Source organism: Macrobrachium rosenbergii, chromosome 52 (genome assembly GCF_040412425.1).
Source record: "Macrobrachium rosenbergii isolate ZJJX-2024 chromosome 52, ASM4041242v1, whole genome shotgun sequence".
Classification (NCBI taxonomy): Eukaryota; Metazoa; Arthropoda; class Malacostraca; order Decapoda; family Palaemonidae; genus Macrobrachium; species Macrobrachium rosenbergii.
In genome coordinates, this window is record NC_089792.1 from 36,136,146 (window position 1) to 36,161,679 (window position 25,534).

Below are 25,534 nucleotides of genomic sequence, written 5' to 3' on the forward strand. Positions count from 1 at the left end.
TTGATAGGTTCCAAAAAAACCCCATTGTTTGTTGGAAAAAACATAAGAAATACCAAAATGTATCTCAAACATAGCCTAGCCTACACTAGGGTATTCGGTACCACTAATACATATATGGTAGCCTAGCCTACCTTATAAAATATATGCTTTGCTCACACGGTATAGTAATTATTAATATCAGCTAATTCTGGAGGTTCATGCAAAGTGACTTATGATAATTCAATACATGGAGAAATTGAATAACAAACAAGAATTAGCGTAGCCAACGCTATGGTATATTGTATACATACACAGTAGCATAGCCTACATTATATTCTGATCTATATTTCACATATCCTATTTTACAAACGTCAACATAACGAATAGGCGTCTTTTCCATGGATCTTTTAAAATGTTATGCTTTAATTCGCTGTATCCAAAAATATCGTGTATATTCTTATATTACTTTTGTATTGTAAATTGCCATCACAGCGATCTATGTTTTGGTTTGGAAATGTTTATGCGGTGTTTATTTCACCGCATATAACTTTTCAGAGTGCTCTTCTTGCTTCTACTTAGCGTAAATGAATCTGTAGAGTCTAGATACTTTATTTATAAGGGGCAAGGTTATTTTTTGTTAAAGTGTTTTTAAGTCTAAATATAACTAAAATACGTCTCGTTGTGAAATTAGTTTATCTATTTTCTTTAGTAGATGACGTTGGCCAATTTGGGGCGTTTGTTTTGTGTAAAAAAATTCAAGATTCTGTTCACCATTTTCACATGATTTCATCATAATATGAGCTTTACATATTTATCGTATATTGGCGTAAAAATACCAGTAATGTGTTCTTTCATGCCCAGTAGTTTTATAAAATACTTTCTCTCCCATTTTAATTACGATTGAGTTTCATCCATATTGCCGATGCACGATAATTTACAGTATAGTCATTAGCAGCTTGAACAATGTTTTCTCAGCTTCAGCTACAACTTGCAGCTTAAATTTAGCAGTATGTTTCCTTGACGATCTTTCATCCATACCGAATAAGGGTATAATGTAAAATTATATCAGCCCTATTCTACTTAACGCCATTTGTGCCATAACCTACGGTAATTGTTTATTACTGCACGATGGTTGAAATACCAGGTAAACGGCTATTGTTATCCGATTTGGTTATAAGCAAAACAACACTTTCTTGGTCGGTTGTTTATGGCTGTACGCATTTATGCAAGAGTATAACATTACTAACAATACTTATATCATTCTCTTTTACTTTTTAAACTAGAAGATGGGATAAAGAGATGGAGGAAATGAAGGTGGTCTATTGTAATTTGTTCTCTCTCACTGCCTGATTACGCTGCTGCCTGCGCCCGTGCAAAATTTAAAAATATTCTATAAATAATATTGTCATATTGGTATTAATTGCTTACCCCAACCCCATTGCAAAATCAAATTATCGTAACTCGAGCATTACCAGAGTATTTTAATAGTTTTATCACAAAAAGTGCATTTATTCATGAAAATGAGATGAAAATACAGTATTTAGTGAATATTTCTCAGTGAAAAATATTGTGAATGGGTGAATTTTCCATGAATAATGGGTAGATACATTCCAAAGAGAAATCCATGGATATGTGAGTCCGCGAATCGTGAGACTGCGAATCATTAGGATTTACTGTATATATATATATATATATATATATATATATATATATATATATATATATATATATATATATATATATATATATATATATATATATATATATATATATATATATATATATATATATATATATATATATATATATATATATATATATATATATACATACATACATATACATACATACATACATACATACATACATACATACATACATACATACATACATACATACATATATATATATATATATATATATATATATATATATATATATATATATATATATATATATATATATATATATATATATATATATATACATATAGTAAAATTAAGTTAAGTATACCTTAGTTTAACCAGACCACTGAGCTGATTAACAGCTCTCCTAGGGCTGGCCCGAAGGATTAGACATATTTTACGTGGTTTACATCTGGCTTTTGAACTGACAATTGCTGCCATAAATTATGCGTGACAAATTCCAGTTTATTGTTTGATTATAGTTATTTATGTGGTTAAAAATAGCTGAGGTCTTTTGGCCATACCTTACTGAACATTTATGCTGTATTAATCTCGGGGTTAGGGGGGCCGAATGATTTTCCAGTAAAACTTATGTAGGATTGGCCAGTCTAGGCAAAGGGTTTTGTATACTCCTGTGTCTTTGGGGACTGGCTTTTTTTGGACATTAATCAGAGATTTGGCTAAGGTATTTGAGTAGGTAAAAGCAAAAGGGTTAGAGTGTCCATGTGTGTGTGTCAACAATAAAATCAAAATCTCACACGTGGACAGGATTAAGATGTTGACACAGACACTTGGAAACTCTAACCCTTTTGCTTTTACCTACCCAAATACCTTAGCCAAATCTCTGATTAACATCCAACAAAAGCCAGTCCCCAAAGACACAGGAGTATACAAAATCCCTTGCCTAGACTGTGACCAATCCTACATCAGTTTTACTGGTAAATCACTCCCCAGAGATTAATACAACTTAAACGTTCAGTGATGTATGGCCAACAGAGCTCAGCTCTTTTTAACCACATAAATAACCATAATCACAGAATAAAGTGGAATTTGTCATGCATAATTTATAGCAGCAATATCGGTTCTAAAGCCAGATAGTAGAATCAGCGCTAATTAAACAAAGAAATTTGATGAACCTCAGAAGGAGCTTGGGACTCAGACATTATAGATAAAATCTTCCTCCAACCAGCGATCAAGAAGATTAAGAAGCTATCAACTGGAGTGACGTAACGGCTGACCTCTGGAACTCAAGATATAAATACTGTTTTCTGTAAAAATTTTCTCATTCATTACCTGCATGTAGAGGGAGACAGCTGTTTGCTGAAATTATAGCATTAACTTAATACATTTTGGCATTTTTATCGGCTCCATTTATATATATATAAATATTCAAGTCACTTAGGTACCAATCCATTTATCACTTATAATTCCCCTTCGATGATATTCACAAAGTAGTGAGAATTGGATATTAAATGACATTTGTAGCTTAATGTTTTATATATGAAGTGGTATGGTGATGTGATTAAAATTCACATATGTATCTCTCTCTCTCTCTCTCTCTCTCTCTCTCTCTCTCTCTCTCTCTCCTGTATATATATATATATATATATATATATATATATATATATATATATATATATATATATATATATATATATATATATATATATATATATATATATATATATATATATATATATATATATATATATATATATATATATATATATATATATATATATATATAATCTATACTATATATATATATCTTCCAGTTTTTGCTTTGTTACAGTACAGTAACATTTCATTTGTTGTATGGAAGTTTTACTTGCATGCCTGTGTGTGTGGGTGTGCATACCTGTGTTTACGTCTACATGTGGCATTTCATCAGTGTTGATATCACCATCTCTACAGTGTGTGTGTTTAGTTGACCCTTAAGTTAGATTAGCACAGATACAAAAATAGATTTTATCACCTATCTCATCTCTAATTACCATAAAAAAATATTTAAAATGTGAATTTTTATGTTGGCAACATGTTGTGCTGTTTATAACCGAAGCCTTGGCGTCACCATCCAAAGTAAAGTTTTTGGTTGTAGAAATAAAAAATGAGAAAATACAGTAAAAACATAAATGAGAATAGTGTAATACTGTATATAACTAAGAAAAGTGGAGGAGTGTGTGTTTTACTCTATTGGCTTCAATGTAAGCTCTCTCTCTATACTCTACTGTACTGTACTGAATAAAAAATCAAATTTAGAGTAAAGACTGGCAGAGATGAGAGATGATGGACATGCTTAGGAGCAGAATCATTTGATGATCCCAGATTGAATGTAAAGACTTCACACCAATTAAGTCATCTCTTATTAGTCAAGTGGAAAAGTAAGAGAGGCATTACTGTTGTTTTAAAGGTGAACCAAGTAATTTTTTAGGAGATTTGTAACTGGGTCAAGGCACATGTAAATCTGGACCATTGAAATGAGAGAGCCAAGTCTGGAAATTGCCTGTTTGAGAAAGATGGAAAACTTCCATGGGACAGTGGGTCTATACATTTTGTGAAATTGCATTACAGTATAATCACTTATCTGAAATCACAGGTCATTATTTCCTATGTAATTTTTAGGATGTCTACCCTTCAAAATGCTTGTAAGGCAAAGGGTTATATTTTAGAATGTTTTTACTTATTTTTTTATATATGTAACGTGGATGAATGTTTACATATGGAACGCTTTTAAGATAGATATAAATTTCTTGTACTTTTACTTACAGTATTATTTCTTTATACAGTTGAGATAACTTACCCCTAATCTTTGACAGTTCCTCATGAAAACATACACCTGTAACAGAAATTTATTGAGTGCACACTTTCTGGGTCTCTTAACACTGAATCACCATGAACTAAAGTGTGAATATGATAAGGTGCAAATTGTCAAATATGCTCATTTTGATGTTTTGAGTTATGTTTCCTTTATTTTCATGTTTGATGAATTGCAAAAGCCTTCCTGTCAGCTGGTTTTTGTTCATGGTAAACATTTAACTTGACTGATTTGCCATTTAGTTGCAAAAGAATATATTTCACATGCAGTCTGGAGGAAATGTTACAGAACTGTATATTATAATATGAAATTCATTAGACATAATTAGCCTCTACTGCTTGTGAAATCTACCCAGGAGAAGAAAAGTCCTCCTGTACATACCAAGCCCTGAGTCCACTAATCAGTTATGAATTCTTTTGTACTATTTTGGGGTTGTGTTTGTTGTGCTTCCCAGGATTTACATGACTTTTTTCAACAATATTGTGATGTAGTCCACACGTGAATATTTTTATCTTCTTCTAAGTGGTTAACGGATGTTTGAGGTTCCCGCCACTTCGCTTTTAATATGTTACTGTTTCTCTTTCGGTGTTCATAAGTTCGTTTCCTATTATTTCATTGTATTTTTGTATTCTGGACAATAATAGTATGAATTTTCTGAGAAAACTCATTTTACCTATTAACAATTAATTTTGTTTGTGCTTTGTCCAAGGTAGCAATTGTTTTGCACTTAATATGTCACTATAACCATTTCTTTTAATGTTTTTGCGTAGACCATGTTAATTAATTATTTTTATTGTTGTATTGTTATCAAGGGGAAGAATTCCAACCTAATCATGTCTCAGTTGTCTCCTTGAGCTGGATGATGTGGTCTGCACTCCTTGCAGGTCACTGTGACTAGTGCTCTTGTGTAAGGATCATTAGTTTCCACTTGTGGGTGGCAGTGCGGGTGTAGCACCAAGCTTGTTGGATGGTGCTTCCAGCCTCTTCATCTATGGCAGTGTAGTACCCTTGTCTGTGTCCTCAAGTCTATCCAGAATACTTCCAAGTTCTGTCCCTGAGCTAGATGACTTGGGAAGGCTATGGTCATGTTTCTCCTTTTGAAGGAGATTTTTCCTTTTAAGTCTGCAACCTTTCTATGATGGGACCTACTCCTCTTACAGTCAGTAAAGCTGATTCTTCTCTTCAGGCTCTGGCTGTTTTTGAGTTGGCCTTTTGTTGCTCCTCCTGCTTCACTGTTGTTTGCCCGCTGTTGGCAGTGCCACTTCCTTCTTGGGTGACACTGTCTACGATATCTGCTGCTTCTCTTTGATGATCATTCTGCTTCCTGGTCCTTCACTTGCCCTGGCCTGCCTCTGTGTTCCTGAGTTCAACTCATGTCCTGATCCTGTATAAGTCACTTTTGTGATCTCTGGTTTAGAGTTTGAACAGCCCATGTAGACCCCTCTGCCTTTTTCATTTTCAGGTGCCACAGTATTTTTGACATTGTCCATAGAGTTGCCTTACAGCCTAAGTTTTCAAGGTTTCTGCTACTTCATCCTAGTTTCTGGTTCCATGTTGGCTTGATGTCCATGAGTTGTGTCGGTGCCAGATTGTTGCAGAGTTTGCTATGTCTATTGATCCCATCCAAGCTCTTTCTAAGTGGACTGCTTGGCCCACTTTAAGTGCTCCCTGTATGAGGTGTTTATGTTTTCTTTTTGCTGATCTCCTGTATTGACTGTTCATTCATTCTTGGTGAAGTGCTTGAGTTGCGACCCTTCAGTGTAATGACAGATGCTGATGTAGGGTTTCTAGTAAGCTTGGGTCTTGGCTCTTTCTTCTCATACTCTAAAGATCCTTAACAAGGATATCAGTCTTTGCTACCTTCTTCATGCTCATCTTTTTGATGGGTTGTCTGAATACAGAACTTTTCTCTGGGCTGGATTTCACAGAGTGAAATTTGCTGTTTTGAGTGAGTGGGTGAGAGAGGTTTGGATGCGGTAGTCTTACACTTGCTAATGGTTCACCTTTGGCAGTCTCATCTTTCCTCTCAGGCTTGTCTTGATTGTCTGTTTGCCTCATCCTGCACTCTGGTAGTCACAATGATGTTAGGAAATGTACCCTTTTAGGTCCCGTATGACATGATCTTGTCCATGGAGCTCTCCTTGAGGGAGCCAAGGGGAGTTAAGATAAATCTGTATTGGCTGTTTGTCATATTCCTTTTAGTCCTTTCACTTTGACTTGAAGTTTTTGAGGGCTTAGCCTGCCATAGCCATTTCTGCTGTGTCATATTTCCCTTGGGTGCCTTTGCCACGTCGTCCTCATCTGCTCTCTCTGCTTCCTGGGGCCTCCTTTTTATGTTGGTATTATTCACCTTTTAAATTGATTAAAGATAAGACTTCTAGGAGGGGTTATCCCTGCTGTCTCCTCCAACTTTTCCTTTGCCAGTCTGGGCCTGTCTTTGGATCAATTAGAAAGTCTAAGCTTTCAGCAAATACATACAGTTTTGGGGGGTCTTAGCAATGGTGCTCCTCCCTCTTCTTAACATGGGTTCCTGCCACTTGTTGAGGCTGTACAGCATTCTCTGCGGATTGTTGCTCATTGCTTCCTCACTTCTACAGGGCAAGGACACATGCTTGTGCTGCCCAATCCTGTAATTGTCAAGGTTTTGTTGCTTTGTCGCCTTGCTTTTGTTGATTGCCATCAGGGGATGTCCTGGGATTTTTGGAGACATCAGGGGACTGGTGTGTATGGCTTCCTTGCAACATCAGGTCTTATTGATGGTACTTTGGCAGTAGCTGCCAAAAATTGTGATACAAATGTTTCCTCACTTCTGCTTCTAATGGTTTAGCCAACTTTGGGAGTATGGAGTAATGAACAAAGGTTGTCTGGTCTTGAAAGCTGAGTTGCTTATACTTTAATTCTGATCTCTAGCCAGTATGGTTACCCTCCCTCATCTTTGTGACCCCATGTTGAGTTGCTGCATCGGGACTTGGCCAGCCACTTCTCAGTGATGGCCTTTTGTGATTAGGGAAGGACAGTGATCTATCAGTTCAAGAGCAGTGTAGCATGAAATCTGTGTCATACCACAATTCATCCTGAATGGTCATGGCATGTTATCTATCAACCTGTTGTCAGTTCCTTTTCCTAGATCTCTAAGAAAAATCAATGCATGTGTGGGGGTACTGTGACAAGGCCTCAGACTGTCAGGCTCCCTCAGTTCTGTTTTCTGTAAGGGGTTTAGCATCTTGGTGTGTTGTTACAACACTCCAGGATAAATGTTATCTTAACATTTATCCTGTTGCAGACAGACACCAAAGTTCAAGGTGTTTCCAAAGCTTTGATGACTCATAGCAACAAAGTTTTTGACTCTCCTTTCTTACCATTCATGATTGATTTCTTCTTGCTTAGGAGAGCCTTTTGGAGAAGTCTCCTCCATCAAATTTAAGATCTTATGGAAGGTGGCTCTCCAGATATTGTGGCAGCAGCTGTCGCAAGGAGGGCAGGTCCTTTCCCTTTACTCATGTAACAGGTCTCAGGGTTTGGTATGATGGACAGTGTTCTCATCAGCCTGACCCTTGGTTCCCATGATAGCGGACTTCTCTCTCGGAAACTTTTGTTCACTCTTGCTCTTCTCTTTTAATGAGTCTTTGCCATCCCACTTTTTAGGCTTTCTCGAGAAGGGACTAGCTTTTAACAGTGACAGACCTTTTCCTGGTTTTAAGTATTTAGCTCTTGCAGTCCCAAGAACCTAATGAGCCTCAGTTATGCTTCTTGATAGTGGTCTGCACAGCTTAATTTTTTGGGTTCTGGTCAGGTGCTGTCCCAGATTGCCCTTGCTCTTAAACATAGCATTGAGGTCCATAACCTTAGTTTACTGAATCTCTCATCCCAATTTTTGTGTTTGTGGCAGACTTCCATTTGCTTCAGTTTGTGGCAGAGGATCTTATAGTAAGGACCCATTCTTGAAATCTGTTTAGGGTTCTCAAGTTCTAGCTGTTTTGATATTTTTGTCCCTTCTTGAATTGGTAGAATTGGAATCAATCAGTACCCATCTTTCTTGTTGGCTTTGGTACACTTCTGGTCATGAAGAGTTTGATGTTTCTGGGGAGCTTCTTACACAGCTCAGATCATCACCCTCGAAGTTTGAGCACCCTCCTTATCTTTCTTGTTAGACTTTTCTTTTGGCCCAGGCAAAATCCTTTAGCTTCTCCTTATCGGTGCTTGCGGTGCAGTATCTGCAGATGTTTCTCTTTGAGTCTAACCCTTATGCAAGTCATGCATGCAGGCCAAGGGACTTGAGTCATTAATCATACTTCTCTTTGTGTTTTCCTTGTAGCATGTGCCACTTTTATTATTGGGGGTTAAGTCTTCATTGCATCTGTTACTTTAGCAGCTACCCAGATTTCTGAGAATATTGTTGGCTTGCTGCTCTTCGTCTGCAGCAGTTGGATTTGAGCATCGGAGTCTTTTATTCTATTCAGAGATAGATTTGCATCATTCTCCTAAATTGCAACTCAGGCCAATCATGATCAGTATGGTTTGTATAACAAAAGTGGTTTCACAATAAAACCAAGTTTTTATACAAACCCATTAATCTTAATCTTCAGTGTCCTCCCTTCCCTTCACTCTACCAGATGGCAGTTGGTACAGAAAGATATGAGACATTGGTTACTAAACAGTAGATTCAAGTCAGTTTGGCTGGGTCTGTGTCACCTGCAGTAAAGGCTAATGATTATTATAAGTTATATATTAAAACTTGTTTTATTGTAAAACATTGTTTTTTGAAAAAAATCCTTTGTAATATGATTTTTCTGACCTGTTTAATCACTCCTATTTTGAATACTGAACCATTCTAACAGAGATGGCTGCTATATTCTTGTTTTATTAGTAAGTAGCCTTGATAAGATAAACTTTAACATTGTAACTTTCATTAATTCTTTTGTGTGTTTGTAAAACTCTTTCTTTCAACACTGTATACTGTGTAGACTTGATTGCATCTATGACATAGCTTGCTGTTTCCTGTATTTTGATTCGACTTGAACACTTAACCAGCCTTGTATATCTGTAGCCAGCTTAGAAAGTAGAGTAGTTCTTTTTACTTATTTCATGTATTTTCATCCCTTTTGAGTATTTTCCCTCAAGATGCCTTTTTTATAGCAGACATTAATGATTATAATTGCTGAGGTCATTTTGACTTGAAAGATTGTGAAGATGTAGCACTGCATTTCAGTGATTCTTTTTCTTTTTTTTTTGGCAGGTCGAGATTACAAGGATACCCTTTATTTGACATCAGACCGCCATTTAATAAGTAATTTCCGACGTGCTTCAGATTCATCTACTTTTAGTCTTTCAAATATAAACCAAGAAATGCAGAAATTACAGGTAAGAATTAAATAACAATTTCCTTTTTTGCTACAGATTAATCTTAGTATACTGTATGGGCACTATATGCATATGGAATTCACTAGAATTTTTTGCATATATATATATATATATATATATATATATATATATATATATATATATATATATATATATATATATATATATATATATATATATAGATATATTTATATATATATACATATATATATATATATATATATATATATATATATATATATATATATATATATATATATATATATATATATATATATATATATATATATATATATATATATATATATATATATATATATATATATATATATATATATATATATATATATATATATATATATATATATATATATATATATATATATATATATATATATATATATATATATATATATATATATATATATATATATATATAATACACACACACACACACACACACACAGTGGGCCGGTGTTCACAACGGTTAGGGTGGGACCACAGCCACCTGCGATAAGTTGGAACCACCCTCTAAAAACACTTATAACTGCCTATTTTAATAGTTCAAACACCAAATATACCTTAAACTATCTTCCTAAAACACTTTATTATCATTTCAAAGTTATCTTACAACATTACTGTACTCTTACCAAGGCAAAAACTATATTCAGGCATGTGCGTTTTCTTTCATGCAGTAGTATTCAAGCCTTACTGTTTTCTGTTAACATAGATAGGGGTGATACTTGTATATTCTGAAATACAGGGAGCAGTTAAGTACTGTGCCTAAATACTGTATTTAAATATGTATTGAAAAAATGTACGAAATAATGAGAAGGTTAAGATTACATAAATCTTATGGGTACTCACCTGCGATGATTGTTGATTGAAGAAGGTGATGAATTAGCTGTGCAGTCTGATGAATGACGATGAAGATATGATTGCACAGCAAAGCAGAGGAGTTACATCTCCTCTGGGGGCACCTTTTCCCCTTCTTCAGGCAGTTCTTCAGGCACTTCTTCAGGGGTTTTGGGAGGCTTTAGAGGGTCCTTCTCCATGGGCTCGAGAAACATGGTGATAGGCAGCTGCTGTTGCTGCTTCTTCATGTTGACGAGGGCATTATTATAGTGCCCCATGCATGCATCAAGAGCATTTGTGAACTTTATGGCGCATTCCAAATAAGGATCCCATGCTGAAGCCGACTCCTGCAGCTCCTTGGCCATCCTCTTAAGTCAGGGCAGACGTTCCAAAGACAGGCCCTCATCCTCCTGCTCGTTTACTGAAGCTGCCGTGTCTTCTTCCTCACTGGCAGACTTTGTCAGCTCTTCCAAATCCTGGTCCATCATGGGGTCAGAGTGGGCATCAGTGAGGGTGCCGACTTCATCCTTGGTGATGTCATTGAAGCCTTCTCCACCAAGCATAGTCGCCAGTAGGACTGCATTATCAATGGCCGAATGTTGAAATTCTTCAGGGGAGAAGCCCTTCTACAGTAATTGTGAACACACACTGGCCACAACTTCTTCCAGCATGCATTAAGGGTCTCCTTCTTCATATCTTTTAACGATCAGTCGTTGATGGTCAGACGTGGCAATCGTGAATTTACGCCAATACTTCTTTAGTGTAAATTCACTGTCAGAGTTCATTTCCTTCTCAAGGTGCTCAAGGAAGTTCCAGGCGTAGAGTGCCTTGAAGGAACGAATGACGCCCTGGAGAGACTGTTGGCAGGGAGGAACTCGAACTGGAATCCCTTGTGATAAAGATCCAGAGGGTGGCCACCAGCATTATCCATAATCAACACCACCTTAAACTCCATGGTAAAGTCATTGAGGTAATCATTAACTTGAGGGATGAAGCTCTGAATGAACCAGTTAGATGTAAGGACTTTGGTGACCCAGGCCTTGGGGTTGTGCATCCAAAACACAGGTAGCCACCCCTTGTTCTTATTCTTGAGGGCCCTGGGATTTGTAGCCTTGTAAATGAGGCCTGGTTTCAGCATGAAGCCAGCAGCATTGCCAAACATGATAAGGGTAGCCCTATCCTTCTGGGCCTTGAACCCAGGGGCTCAGGCTTTGTCCTTCATGAGGCATGTCTGTGAAGGCATCTTCCAGAACAAGCCAGTCTCGTCCATATTGAACATCTGTTCTGGATGGTAGCCCTTGTCCCTGATGACTCTCTTGAAGGTCTTGGGACGTTTTGCAGCTGCTTCTGTGTCTGCTGATGCCGCTTCCCCATGCAGAAAAACACTCTTTAGTTGGAACCACCTCTGAAAACATTGGAACCACCCCTTGCTGGCCTGAAAACCTTGAGGAGCTGGCTATGACCCTACTTCTTCCTCTTCTTCTTCTTCTTCTTCTTTGGCAGGTTCATCAAAGCCTAAGAAGTCTGCTTCCTGTACATTGCCATCTTCCATAACAGTCGAAAACTGCTGGTAGAGTTTCGTGCCTTCTTGTAAATGAATTTGGTGTCGAGGGGGATGATGTTCTTATGGCAGTCCGTGATCCAAAACGCCAAGGCCGACTCCATCTTCACAATGCTCTTATCATGCACAGTTGAAACCTTTTTGGCACTACTGTAGAAGCTAACACTCATGGCCTTCTTATCTCCACCTCTTTCTTCTTGATGTACCAGACAGTACTCTTATTTATGCAATAATGGCAGGCTACTGCTTCGTAACTTTTCCTTTCCTTCAACAAATCCAGAAGTCGTACCTTCTCCTGGAGCATCTTGACCTTACTCTGACCCTTAGGCTCTTTGCCAGAAGCCATAGAAGGAGCAGGGCATTTTAGGAGGCATCTTAGGGCATGATTACACAAATTAACACTGCGAACAAAGATGCAGAAAGTACACAGATACACAGCGAAACACTCAAGCAGTGGAAGGATACACTTTGAGGTGGCAGAGATAAGGGCTCTTCATTATGTACGTACATCTCCGTGAGAGAAAGTCTTGGGGGGTACGCAGCCAATCAGCACCAAGTGTGCAGCCAATCAGTGCCAAGGAAAATGACTGGCATCCCTGGATTGGCTGCTTTGCCAACGCCAACCAATAACATGTCAAATATTATTTCGCCTAGGTATTTTAGCTTCCCAATATGCATTTTCCTTTCGCAAGCTTTGTGTTCGAAATTTCCAGGGTGATTTTGGGCGATTTTTTAAGAAAAAAAAAAACATTTTATTGATATTTTGCTGTCAGTTAATATCAATATTTGAAAATTGAAAAAGAATTTTTTTATGAAAAAATGTATATAGTCATGAAAATACAGTAAAATGAAAATACTGTAGAATGATGGGACAGGTTCCGCAGACATAAACAAACCTAACATTTCGTGAGGTAGTCCCGTAGTTCTACAAGCTACCCACATATTTTATACATGTTCTACTATCATCCTAAAACACTTTAGTATCATTTCAAGATCATCTTACAATAGAGCAAAATATCAGTAAAATGTAGTATGCACAGTACATGATGCACAAAATATCGTTATGCGCAATATCCTGTACTGTTTATCATGTGCAAATGGCCCTGCATCTCTGCCCAGCTGCCCAGTTCATTGCGTATACCTCTACTGTTCACGTGTTCTGTATCGATGCGTATCAGTGTACTCTACACTTCACATATCTTTTTAAATCATGCCCTAAGATGCCTCTTAAACTCCCTGCTCCTTCTAAGGCTTCTGGCAAAGAGCCTGAGTGCCAGACAAAGGTCATGACGTTCCAGGAGAGGTAGGAACTTCTGGAAATGTTGAGGGAAAGGAAAAAGTACGCCACAGTAGCTGCCCATTATGGCGTGAATGAAAGTACCGTCTCATATATTGAGAAAGAAGAGAATGAAGGGAGAATGCTATTTGCAAGGATCCTTGGTGGAGATGAAGTCAGCACCCTCATCGATGCCCACTCTGACCCCCTAACGGACCAGGATTTGGAAGAGGTGAGGAAGATGCGGCAGGTTCAGGGGACAGGAATGAGGAGGAAGATGAGGGCCTGTCTTTGGAACGTCTTTCCCAAATTATGAGGGCAACCAGGGAGCTGCAGGAGATGACTGAGTCATGGGATCCTTCTGTGGAACCCTATTATAGCCTCCTCATCAGCATGAAGAAGCAGCAACAGCAGCTGCCTATTGCTGTGAAGAAGAACCCTCCAAAGCCTCCTGAAACCCCTGAAGAGATGTAACTCCTCATTGTTTGGACCGCTTAGTTAATTCATCATCATCTTCACCTTCAATCAGCATTCATCAGTGGTGAGTAAGTATGATCTACATAATCTTAATATTTGAAAATTAGTACTGCTAATAATTTTTTTATCATAAAAATGTATATTTAGTCACAAAAATAAAATGAAAATACAGTAATTAGTGTGTATTGCACTTTGAAAAAATCCGCAAACTAGTGAATGTTCCGCGATATATTTGGAGATATGTTCCACAGAAAAATCCATGATCAACTGAAGATGTTTCACAGAAAAATCCGTGATTAACTGAAGCGCAAAATGCTGAACTACAATATAGTGCTGAATATATATATATACAATATAGTATATATATATATATATATATATATATATATATATATATATATATATATATATATATATATATATATATATATACAGTACAGGTTGACCATCACTAATCCGGCATCATTGGGACCTGGAGGGTGCCGGATTAGCCATTTTTCCGGATTAGCCATTTATTAGGCTAGAATACACGAAACCCAGTAGCTAAGCACCTCATCTTAGATTTAAAATATCCCATAAATCAGTACAAGTTGGATAATAAAGAAAAGACAATTATCAAATACAGGTAGTGCTCGAGTTACGATAATTCGACTTACGCTATTTTGAGTTTACGATTACGATGGGGTTAGCAATTAATACCGGTACAAAAATATTTAGGAAATATTTTTAAAATTCGCGCAGGCGCAGGCAGCAGCTACAATCAGGCGGCGAGAGAGACCAACTTACAATAGAAAAACTTCTTTTCCTCCATCTCTTTATTCCATCTGCTAGTTAAAAAAGTAAAAGAAATGATAAAAGTATTGTTAGTAACGTTATACTCTTGCGTAAATGCGTACAGCCATAAACAACCGAACGGGAAACTTGTTTTGCTAATAATCGTATCGGATAACAACTGTTTTGCTTGTATTTCAACTATCGTATGGTAATACACAATTACCGTAGTTATGTTACAATTGACGTTAAGTATGTACAATAGGACTGATATATTTTTTACACTATACCCTTATTCGCTTTGGAGAAAAGATCAGCAGGGAAGTATACTGCTACAGTAACTTAAAGCTGTAAGTTGTAGCTGAAGCTGAGAAAACAATGTTCAAGCTGTTAATGACCATAAATTATCGTGCATCGGCAACATGGATGAAACTCGACCATAAATAAAACTGGAGAGAATGTATTTTAATCAAAACTACTGGGCATGAAAGAATACAAATTACTACTGTTTTCATGCCGATAAAAGATAAATACATAAAGCTCGTATTATGATGAAATTAAGAGAAAATAGCGAACGGAATCTTGATTTTTTTTACACAAAACATACATGCCCCCAAAACGGCCAGCCACGATTCCCGCGAACGTCATATATTAACGAAAAAATAGCTAAATTAATTTCACAATGAAACGTATTTAAGTTATATTTCGACTTAAAAACACTTCATATAGCGAAAAATATCCTTGTCCCAAATAAATAAAGTATCCATATTCACTTACGCTAACTAGAAGCAAGATAAGCGCCTTGAACTTAGTTAAATGCGGCGAAATAAACACCGGGATATCGATTCCCAAAACAAAACATTGATCGCAATTTATAATACAAAAGCAATATGAGAATATACGCAATTGGAAACAATGTAGTAAAGCATAACTTTTTAAAAGATCCATGAAAAAGATGCACATTCGTTATGTTGACGTTTGTATAATACTGTTAATATGTGAATAGAGTTCAGTATAATGTAGGCTAGGCTACAGTTTGTTGATGCAGCTCACTGCGCCACCAAATTGAAGCGGCCGGCGATCGAGATAGAGCAGCGACCCGGGAAATTTGAAAATTAGTGCAGAAACATTGGAAATTACTCTAGCCGAAATTTGTGCCGAATTACTGATTGTTCCGGACTACTGATTGCCAGATTAGTGATGGTCAACCTGTATATATATATATATATATATATATATATATATATATATATATATATATATATATATATATATATATATATATATATATATATATATATATATATATATATATATATATATATATATATATATATATATATATATATATATAGTATTCAGTACCATCTGTACATATATAGCAGCCTAGGTTACAGTATACAGTATAATCTATACATATATGGTATAGTAATTATTAATATCAGCTAATTCTGGAGGTTCATGCAAATTGACGTATGATAATTCAGTACAAAGAGAAATTAAATAACTCAGACAAGAATTAGCCCAGCCTACACTATGGTACACAGTAATACCTCGATCTTACACAATTCGAGTTGTGCGAATTCACAGACACGCGAACTTTTTATTGGAACCTAACTGATTGTCATATGCGATTTTTTCACAGATACACAACATTTGTGAATCCTCAGAGAGAAGAGAGAGAGAGCGAGAGAGATGAGGGTTGTCCTTACTTGAGAGAGTGAAACTATTTAACAATTATTACGGAGAGAGAGAGAGAGAGAGAGAGTGTGTGTGTGTGTTGTCCTTGCTTGAAATATCAAGTTGAATTATCTGTGAATCATTACGGAGATAGAGAGAATAACAAAAGAGAGAAAGAGAGAGAAGTTATTCTTACGATAGATATCAAAAGATGGAAATTCAAGATTTATGAAAGAAAAAGGAAAAAGAAAGAAGAGAGAGAGAGAGAGTACTAGAAATCCTTTAACACGCTGTGGGTAACGATTGACATATTTGACAGCTTTGCTCTCGCCCTGTCTTCAAAGGTTTCACAGAAGATCAGGAAATTATATTTTTTTATTTCAAATATCACATAATTTACTTTAGAAATGTATAAATTTGGTAAAATTACGGCTATATTTTATTGTTATTGTTATTATTATTATTATTATTATTATTATTATTATTATTATTATTATTATTATTATTATATTTGAAAGTTAGTAATTATTATTAGGTAAATTATTTATCATACAAAACAAATAAACATATACATGTAACCATAAAAATTCTCTCATCTCAGTAAGAGATGAGAGAATTGTTATGGTTACATGTATATATATGATACAATAAATGATTTACCTAATAATAAGCACTAATTTTCAAATATTTATAAGATAAATGATAATAATAATAATGATAATAATAATAATAATAATAATAATAATAATAATAATAATAATAATAATACAGTAAACCCCCCGTATTGGTGGGGGTGCATACCACACCGCCCTCCCTCCCCCCCCGGGAACAGCTCAAAACAGCAAATACTTAGAACCCTTCTAAAAACACTTAGAACTACCTATTTTCATAGTTCAAACGCACAAAACAAACCAAAAATGCTTACACAGGCATTATCCTACTTACGATGGGGTTAGGGTCCAAAAAACCCATCATGCGTTGGAGAAAACCTATCTCCGATATAGCCTAGCCTACGCTAGGGTATTCAGTACCATGTATACATATATGGTAGCCTAGCCTACACTGTAAAGTATGCTCTGTACATACATGGTATAGTAATTATTAGTATCAGCTAATTCTGGATGTTCATGCAGAGTGACATGATAATTCAATACAAAGAGAAATTGAATAACAAACAAGAATTAGCTTAGCTTACACTACATATACATATACGGTGGCCTAGCCTACATTATACTGTACTCTCTATTCACATAATAGTGTTTTATACAAACATCAACATAACGAATATGCATCTTTTCCACGGATCTTTTAAAATGTTATGCTTGAATTCACTGTATCCAACAATATTGTAAATATTCTTATATTGCTCTTGTATTATAAATTGCGATCGTAGCGGTCAACGTTTCGGTTGGAAATTGATTACGCGGTAAGATTATTTCGCCTTACTGAACTCAGTTCAGAGCGCTTTTCTTGCTTCTCATTAGTGTAAATGAATCTCTAGATACTTTATTTATATGGGCAAGCTTATTTTTCGTTATACGAAGTATTTTTAAGTCAAAATATAACTTAAATACATCTAGTTGTGAAATTAATTTAGCCATTTTTTTCATTAATAGATGATGTTGGCTGTTTTGGGGACTTTTGTTTGTATAAAATAATCAAGAATCCTTTCGCTATTTTCACTTGACTTCGTTATAGTACGAGCTTTACGCATTTATCGTTTATCAGCGTAAAAATAGCAGTAATATGTGTTCTTTCATGCACAGTAGTTTCGATTAAAATACTTTCTCTCCAATTTTAATTACGGTCAAGTTTCATCCATGTTGCCAATGCATGATAATTTATAGTCATTAGCAGCTTGAACATTGTTTTCTCAGCTTCAGCTACAACTTGCAGCTTAAATTTAGCTGTATATTTCCTTGCCAATCTTTTATCCATAGCGAATAAGGGTATAATGTAAAAATATATCAGTCCTATTCTACTTAACATCATTTGTACTATAACTACGGTAATTGTTTCCTGCCGAACGATGGTTGAAATACAAGCAAAATGGCTGCTGTTCTTCGATTCGGTTATAAGCAAAACGACAGTTTCTTGTTCGGTTGTTGATGGCTGTACACATTTACGCAAGAGTATAACGTTACTAACAATACTTTTATCACTCTCTTATACTTTTTTAACTAGCTGATGGGATAAAGAGATGGAGGAAAAGAAGTTGGTCTATTGTACTTAGGTGTCTCTGCTGCCTGATTGTATGCTGCTGCCTGCTCCCGTGCAAAATTTAAAAATATTTTCTAAATATTGTTGTATCGGTATTAATTGCTTATCCCATCGCAAAATCGAATTATCATAAGGTAAATTATCACAACTCGAGCACTACCTGGCTACCCGAGTATTTTAATAGTTTTATCACAAAAAGTACATTTAGTCATGAAAATGATATGAAAATACAGTAATTAGTGGGCAAATTTTCGGTGAATAATGCGTATATATGTTTCATAGAGAAACCCGCGAATCGTGAGACAGCGAATAATAATAATAATAATATAACTGTAATTACAAAATTTATACATTTCTATAGTAAATTGTTATACTGTATTTTAAACAAACAAGTATAATTTCCCAGTCTTCTGTGAAACCTTTGAAGAGAGGGGTGAGGACAAAACTGTCAAATACGTCAGTCGTTGCCCACAGTGTGTCAAAGGATTTCTACACTCTCTCTCTCTCTCTCTCTCTCTCTCTCTCTCTCTCTCTCTCTCTCTCTCTCTCTCTCTCTCTCTCTCTCTCTCTCTCTCTCTCTCTCTCTCTCTCCTTCATAAATCAAGAATTTCCATCTTTTGATATCTAACATAAGAATAAACTCTCTCTCTCTCTCTCTCTCTCTCTCTCTCTCTGTAATATTCATAAATAATTTAACTTGATATTTCAGTTAAGGACATCTCTCTCTGATTAGTGAATCTCTCTCTCTCTCTTAATTCTCCCTCTCTCTCTCTCTCTCTCTCTCTTAAAATCTCTCAACTCTCTCTCTCTCTCTCTCTCTCTCTCTCTCTCTCTCTCTCTCTCTCCCCCTCTCCGTAGTTAGCGCTCACACATTTTTGCGACTTATTGTTTTTCTGTACATTTTTACCTGTACAGTAGATAGTTTAAATTGATCTAATTTTACCTGTACCATCTACGAAGTGTAAATATGCTAGTGTGGCAAATACATTCTAAAATGTAGAGACATTAGCTAAGAGTTGTATTAGTCCAAATAAAAAACACTGCTTGTTCATGAAAAAGCATTTCAGAACAAAGAGAAAGAAATGTAGAATAAAGAAGTTATTAAAAAGAGGTTGAGAAGACTTCTAAAAATAGATCAGTTGGAAAGGGGGAGAGAAATTCTCTTCCAAGTCTCTATTTTTGTCAACCATTTCTTTTTTTATGTCAACCATTTATTTTTTTTACGGGTAATGTATTAAGCTAACTTTTAAATGAAATTACAGTAACCTTAATTTCATTTAAAAGTTAACTTGATCATTTTGGAGCATGATTAGAGTCATATTTAGTGTTTAAACCTTAGAAATAAGCATTTATTAGTGACCATGCCAAACTTACGTGAAAATTCACCTTGCACGAGGGGTTCTGGAAGCTAACCTCGCATAAGTTCGAAGTATTACTGTGTAGTATAAATATGTGGTAGCCTAGCCTACACTATATAGTATAATCTGTACATATATGGTATAGTACTTATTAATATTAGCTAGTTCTGTAGGTTCAATGCAAATTTACTTATGATAATTCAGTACAAAAAGAAATTGAATAACACAAACAAAAATCAAACGTGTACTGTAAGGGGTATTCCTCAAGATTCGGTCCATGACCGGCCTTCGTCGGCATACTTGAACTGTTATGGCTATGTATAACTAAAAATCGGAAGAGGAAGGGGATGATAAAGCAGGCAAATATGAGTTTTAAAGACTTACAGAATATACTCGCGTATCAAGCAACTTTTGAAAACCTAATGTTAAAGCTAATTGTAAGGTGGTCAGGTCATGCATTAGATATAAAATTAGCGCATGTAATGTTTGCTTATTAGTATTCTATTAAAAATACAAACATAACAAATATGCATCTTTTCCATGGATCTTTTAATAAGTTGTGCTTTATGGCACTGTGTCCAATAATATTGTATGTATTCTCATATTATTGTATTATAAAATACAAACGTAGCATAAATGAATCTCTAGATACTCTATTTGTATGAGACAAGGTTATTTTTCGTTATACGAAGTGTTTCTAAGTCAAATTATGACTTAAATATGTCTCGCTGTGAACTAAGTTTAGTTCTTTTTTTTTCGTTAATAGATGGCTACTTTCACCTAATTTCATCATAATATGAGCTTTACATATTTATCTTCTTTTATCGGCGTGAAAACAACAGTAAAATGTGTTCTTTTATGCCCAGTAGTTTTGATTAAAATACTTTTCTCTCAAGTTTATTTACGGTTGAGTTTGATGGCATGTCAAAGTTTACTGGACTTTCATCCATGTTGCCAATGCATGATAATTTATAGTCATTAGCAGCTTGAACATTGTTTTCTCAGCTGCAGCTACAACTTGCAACTTAAATTTAGCAGTAAATTTCCTTGCCGATCTTTTATCCATAGCGAATAAGGGTATAATGTAAAAATATATCAGTCCTGTTCTACTTAATATCATTTGTAACATAACTACGTTAATTATCCACTATTGTACAATGATTGAAATGCAAGCAAAACAGCTGTTGTTATCCGATTCGGTTGTTCCTAGCAAAACAGCTGTTGTTATCCAATTTGTTGTTCTTAGCAAAACAACTGTTATCCGATTCAGTTGTTCTTAGCAAAACAGCTGTTTCCCTTTCAGTTGTTTATGGCTGTATGGCTGTACGCATTTATGCAACGAGTATACAGTGAACCCCCTGTATTTGCGGGGGGATGCGTCCCACACCCCCCCGCGAATAGGTCAAATCCGCGAATGCTTAAAACCCCTCTAAAAACACTTAGAACTGCCCATTTTGATAGCTTAAACCAAGGAAAACCCCGTAAAAATGCTTATACCTGAGTATTTTAATAATTTTATCACAAAAAGTGCATTTATTCATGAAAATAATATGAAAATACAGTAATTAGCGAATATTTCTCAGTGAAAAATACCGCGAATGGGCGAATTTTCCGTGAATGATAGCTAGATATGTTCCACAGAGAAACCCGCGAATGCATGAGTTCGCGAACCATGAGAACGCGAATACCGGCGGTTTACTGTAACGTTACTAACAATACTTTTATCATTTTCTTTTACTTTTCAACTGATTTAACTAGAAGATGAGATAAAGAGATGGCGGAAAAGAAGTTAGTCAGTTGTAATTTGGTCTCTCTTGCTGCTGCCTGCGCCCATTGAGCACAAAATTTTAAAATATTGTCAAAGTATTGTATTACTGATATTAATTGCTAACCCCATTGCAAAATCGAATTATCGCAAGGTGAATTATTGTAGCTCAAACACATGCACATACAGTAATACCTCGATCTTACATAATTCGAGTTGCGCAAATTCACAAACACACGAACTTTTCGTTGGAACCTAACTAATTGGCATACACGGTTTTTTCACAGACACGCGAAATTCTCGAGAAACCCTGCAGAAGTGGTTGTGTTTAATTTTTTAAGTAATTTATAAGTTTTCATGCTTTTATGTGTAAAATCTGTATGAAAAATTTATTATTTTTATTCCTGTACTTGCATAAATATGATACAAAGGTAATTACAGCATATTCAGTTAGTGTACTTTTACAAGATGTGACACCCATTCGCAAAGTTACTGAACTTTTCAAAGATGATACCCTTGCAGAAAGTGCTTGTTTAATGTTTGAAGTATATTTATAAGTTTTCGTGGTTTAAGTGTAAAATCGCTATGGAAAATTTATATTTATATTTTTGTACACAAATATGATACAAAGGCAGTACAGTTACTGTATTATGTCCATTCGCAAAGTCTTTGTCACTAGGACCTAACATGACCTCGAGATGAGGTTCAGTCACGCTGGTTTGATAAAATTAATTCATTAACATACTAAAATATATCAAGAGACATAACAAAGGGTTGTATAAGTGTCATTCTTTGAAAATTATTCTGTTAACCATGGAGAAAAGTGCTGGTGCAATCTGTATGTACATGTAATTACAGCACGTTCAGTAGGTGTACTTTTACAAGATGTGATACCCATTCGCAAAGTTACTGCACTTTTCAAAGATGATGCCCCTGCAGAAAGTGTGTTTAATTTTTGAAGTACTATTTTATGAGTTTTCATGCTTTTAAGTATAAAATCGGTGTGGAAAATTTGCATTTATATTTTTGTGCATAAATACGATACAAAGGGAGTACAGTTACTGTATGATGCCCATTTGCAGTCTTACCTCACATGACCTACTGTATGATGCCCATTTGCAGTCTTACCTCACATGACCTCGAGATGAGGTTGTTCAGTCGCGCTGGTTTGATAAATGAGTTCGTTAACACACTAAAACATATCAGAGACATAACTAAGAGTTGTTTTAGTGTCGTTCTGTGAAAATTACTTTGTTAACCTTGAAGAAAAGTGCTTGTGCAGTCTGTATTACTGCACAAAATACACTAGTAAATTAACTATTATGAAACCCCAAATCGCATCATCAAAGTGTATCTGGCTTGGACGATGACATAGGCTCCATAGAGACACGCCATTGGCTAGAGAAGAATAAGAGGTAGCCAATCACAGAGCAGGCCAAACTTCGCTGAATGTTGGGATGCTTCGGCATCAATTAAAACGTGCTTAGTACATATCTCCTGCTGTTGTGAGAAACTTTGTGCTTAAGTATTTCTTGGTTTTTACTTTAATCATCAAGATGCCTAAACGTCCCACACCTTCTAAGGCTCCTAGCAGTCTTCCTAAGAAGCATAGGAAGGTGATGACAATAGAAGAAAAAGTTAGTGTTAGATATGTTGAAATTTGGCGAGAGTGCTTCAAGCATAGGGCAGCTGTTGGGGTTGAATGAAAGCTCTGTACGCTCTAATAGAGAAGGAAGAGGTGGAAATTTGGAAAATGGTCTCCAAGAGCTACTTCAATAAAGTGAAGCAGGTTTCGACCAAGAGAGACCCAGACATTGTCAAGATGGAATCTGCCCTTTCATTATGGATAGAAGAGTGCTGTAAAAAAGACATCCCCTTGCAGGGCAACGTGATTCCGGAGGAGGCTTTGCAGCTTTATAATAAGATTGTCGAAGAGGGTACAGAAGAACTGCAGCCAGGAACATCAACATCACCAGACCATGGAAGTTTTCAGGCCAGCAGGGGGTAGTTTGACAAGTTTGCAAAGCATTTTAACATCAGGAGTGTGAAGCTGCATGGAGAGGCTGCATCTGCTGACATAGAAGCTGCAGAGAACTATCGAGAGACCCTCAAAGAAATCACCCAGTAAATATATTGTTGCATCATAACTACTGACAGCTGTAGAGTAAGGTAGTTACTAATGACAAAAACTAATAAAATGTTCTCTCCTGAGACAGAGCTTATTGTTTTTTATTTAATTTTTCATGTGATTGGATTTTGTTTTTGATATTATCCAAGTAGCGAGAAATGGAGTGCTCCATTGGCAAAATAATATGTTTCATCATGTAGCTTTTATAGGCTACCTTTGATATAAAGACCAAAGTGGTTTGTGTTTACATCTAAGGATACTGTTTGGTATTCTTCAGTGAAACTAGTTGCTCATAACCCATTACTGAACTTGTACACTTTCACCTTACGGGACACCAAGAATTTCCTTGATCTTTCTTTTTCCAAGTACAGTACAGGTTTAGGACTTCCTTTTCATTCTCTTTATAGTATGGTGGTAATTGAAGTGAATTTTGCTTCTCAGGATTTGGGCCAAATAAAAAGAACGAGTGGTACTTGCTCCAATATGTCTGTTTATTATAAGTGTATTTGATTTAATGTTTTTTGTTCCTATTCTGAACTTTATACTGTATTAAGTTTATTGTCACAGATCTTTATATTAATCTCTGTCACCATGGGTTGATTACCTTGTCATTTGTGCTGGTAAAATTTTTCATAATTCTGATCATCCCTTGCATTTAGCCCTTCCTAAACTGTATCATCCACCACACAATATTTGACATGCAGTTAACGTCAACAGTCTTGCCTTTTTTTATGAGGTTCAGTGTGACAATTTTCCTAAAGGCTTGTTCCAGCTATGTCCAAATTATAGAAAATTTTCTTAATCATGTAGTTTACATGTTGGAACTCCAGAAGTTTGGATTTGGAATACATGTATAGGCTGTCTAGAAGCAAAAGCACATGTTAGTGTATGGCCAGCCTAATATAGATTGAAAGGCGCAAATGTTTTTATGTTAGCAAAGCCAATATGAGTTTCATGTCATAGTATATTGGTTTTATCCCATTTTTTCTCTACTACATAAATTACCTCTTTTTCTTTGTTATTTTTCTGTTATAGCATAATTTAATCTTTGCTTCTGTTTTTCTTTTCCGTGCTCAGTTGCTATCCCAGTTGGCCCCGTGGGATTATAGCATTCTGCTTTTCCAATTAGGTTTGCTGCCTTGATAATACTGTAATAATATCACCAATGCAAATGTTTTGTGTATGTTCATTTCTCTTTAACTGCTCATCCATTTTGTATAAATGCCAATGCTCAAGGATGCAGTAATAGCTGCTGAAGTGAGTGATGAGAGTACTGCTGGTCCAAAAATTCAAGTATTATTATTTAAAAGTTCTGTAATTGGTTTATATTATTGTCCTGCACAGTACTAATGTATTGTGAAATATGAATTTGTGCTACTGCACTGTATTTTTTATATAGTGTAGTCGTTTGTTTCGTCCTCAAAGAGTTACCCTTCCATAGTCTACCAGAGCGCCATGGTGACCAAACTAATATAAAAAAATTCTCTTTTAGCTGGTCTCATGGCCAGGTATTGTGTTGTAGTGATAAACAGTATAACACACAATGGAGTATGTAATGGACTCAAAGATAAGGGGGGGCACTGTCACAAATCTTACGGCAAGG

General features: G+C 35.8%; 1 protein-coding gene across 2 annotated transcripts in view; it reads left to right on the forward strand.

Annotated features, from left to right (window-relative positions):
* The window catches only part of LOC136833807 (serine/threonine-protein kinase SIK3-like), a 575,016-nt gene that overhangs the window by 418,976 nt on the left and 130,506 nt on the right, over nt 1–25,534 (forward strand). For both annotated transcript variants that reach the window (XM_067096082.1, XM_067096081.1), the window contains one exon: nt 9,716–9,840. In XM_067096082.1, the coding sequence (XP_066952183.1) occupies nt 9,716–9,840 (125 nt within the window). The remainder of the gene's footprint in view (nt 1–9,715; nt 9,841–25,534) is intronic.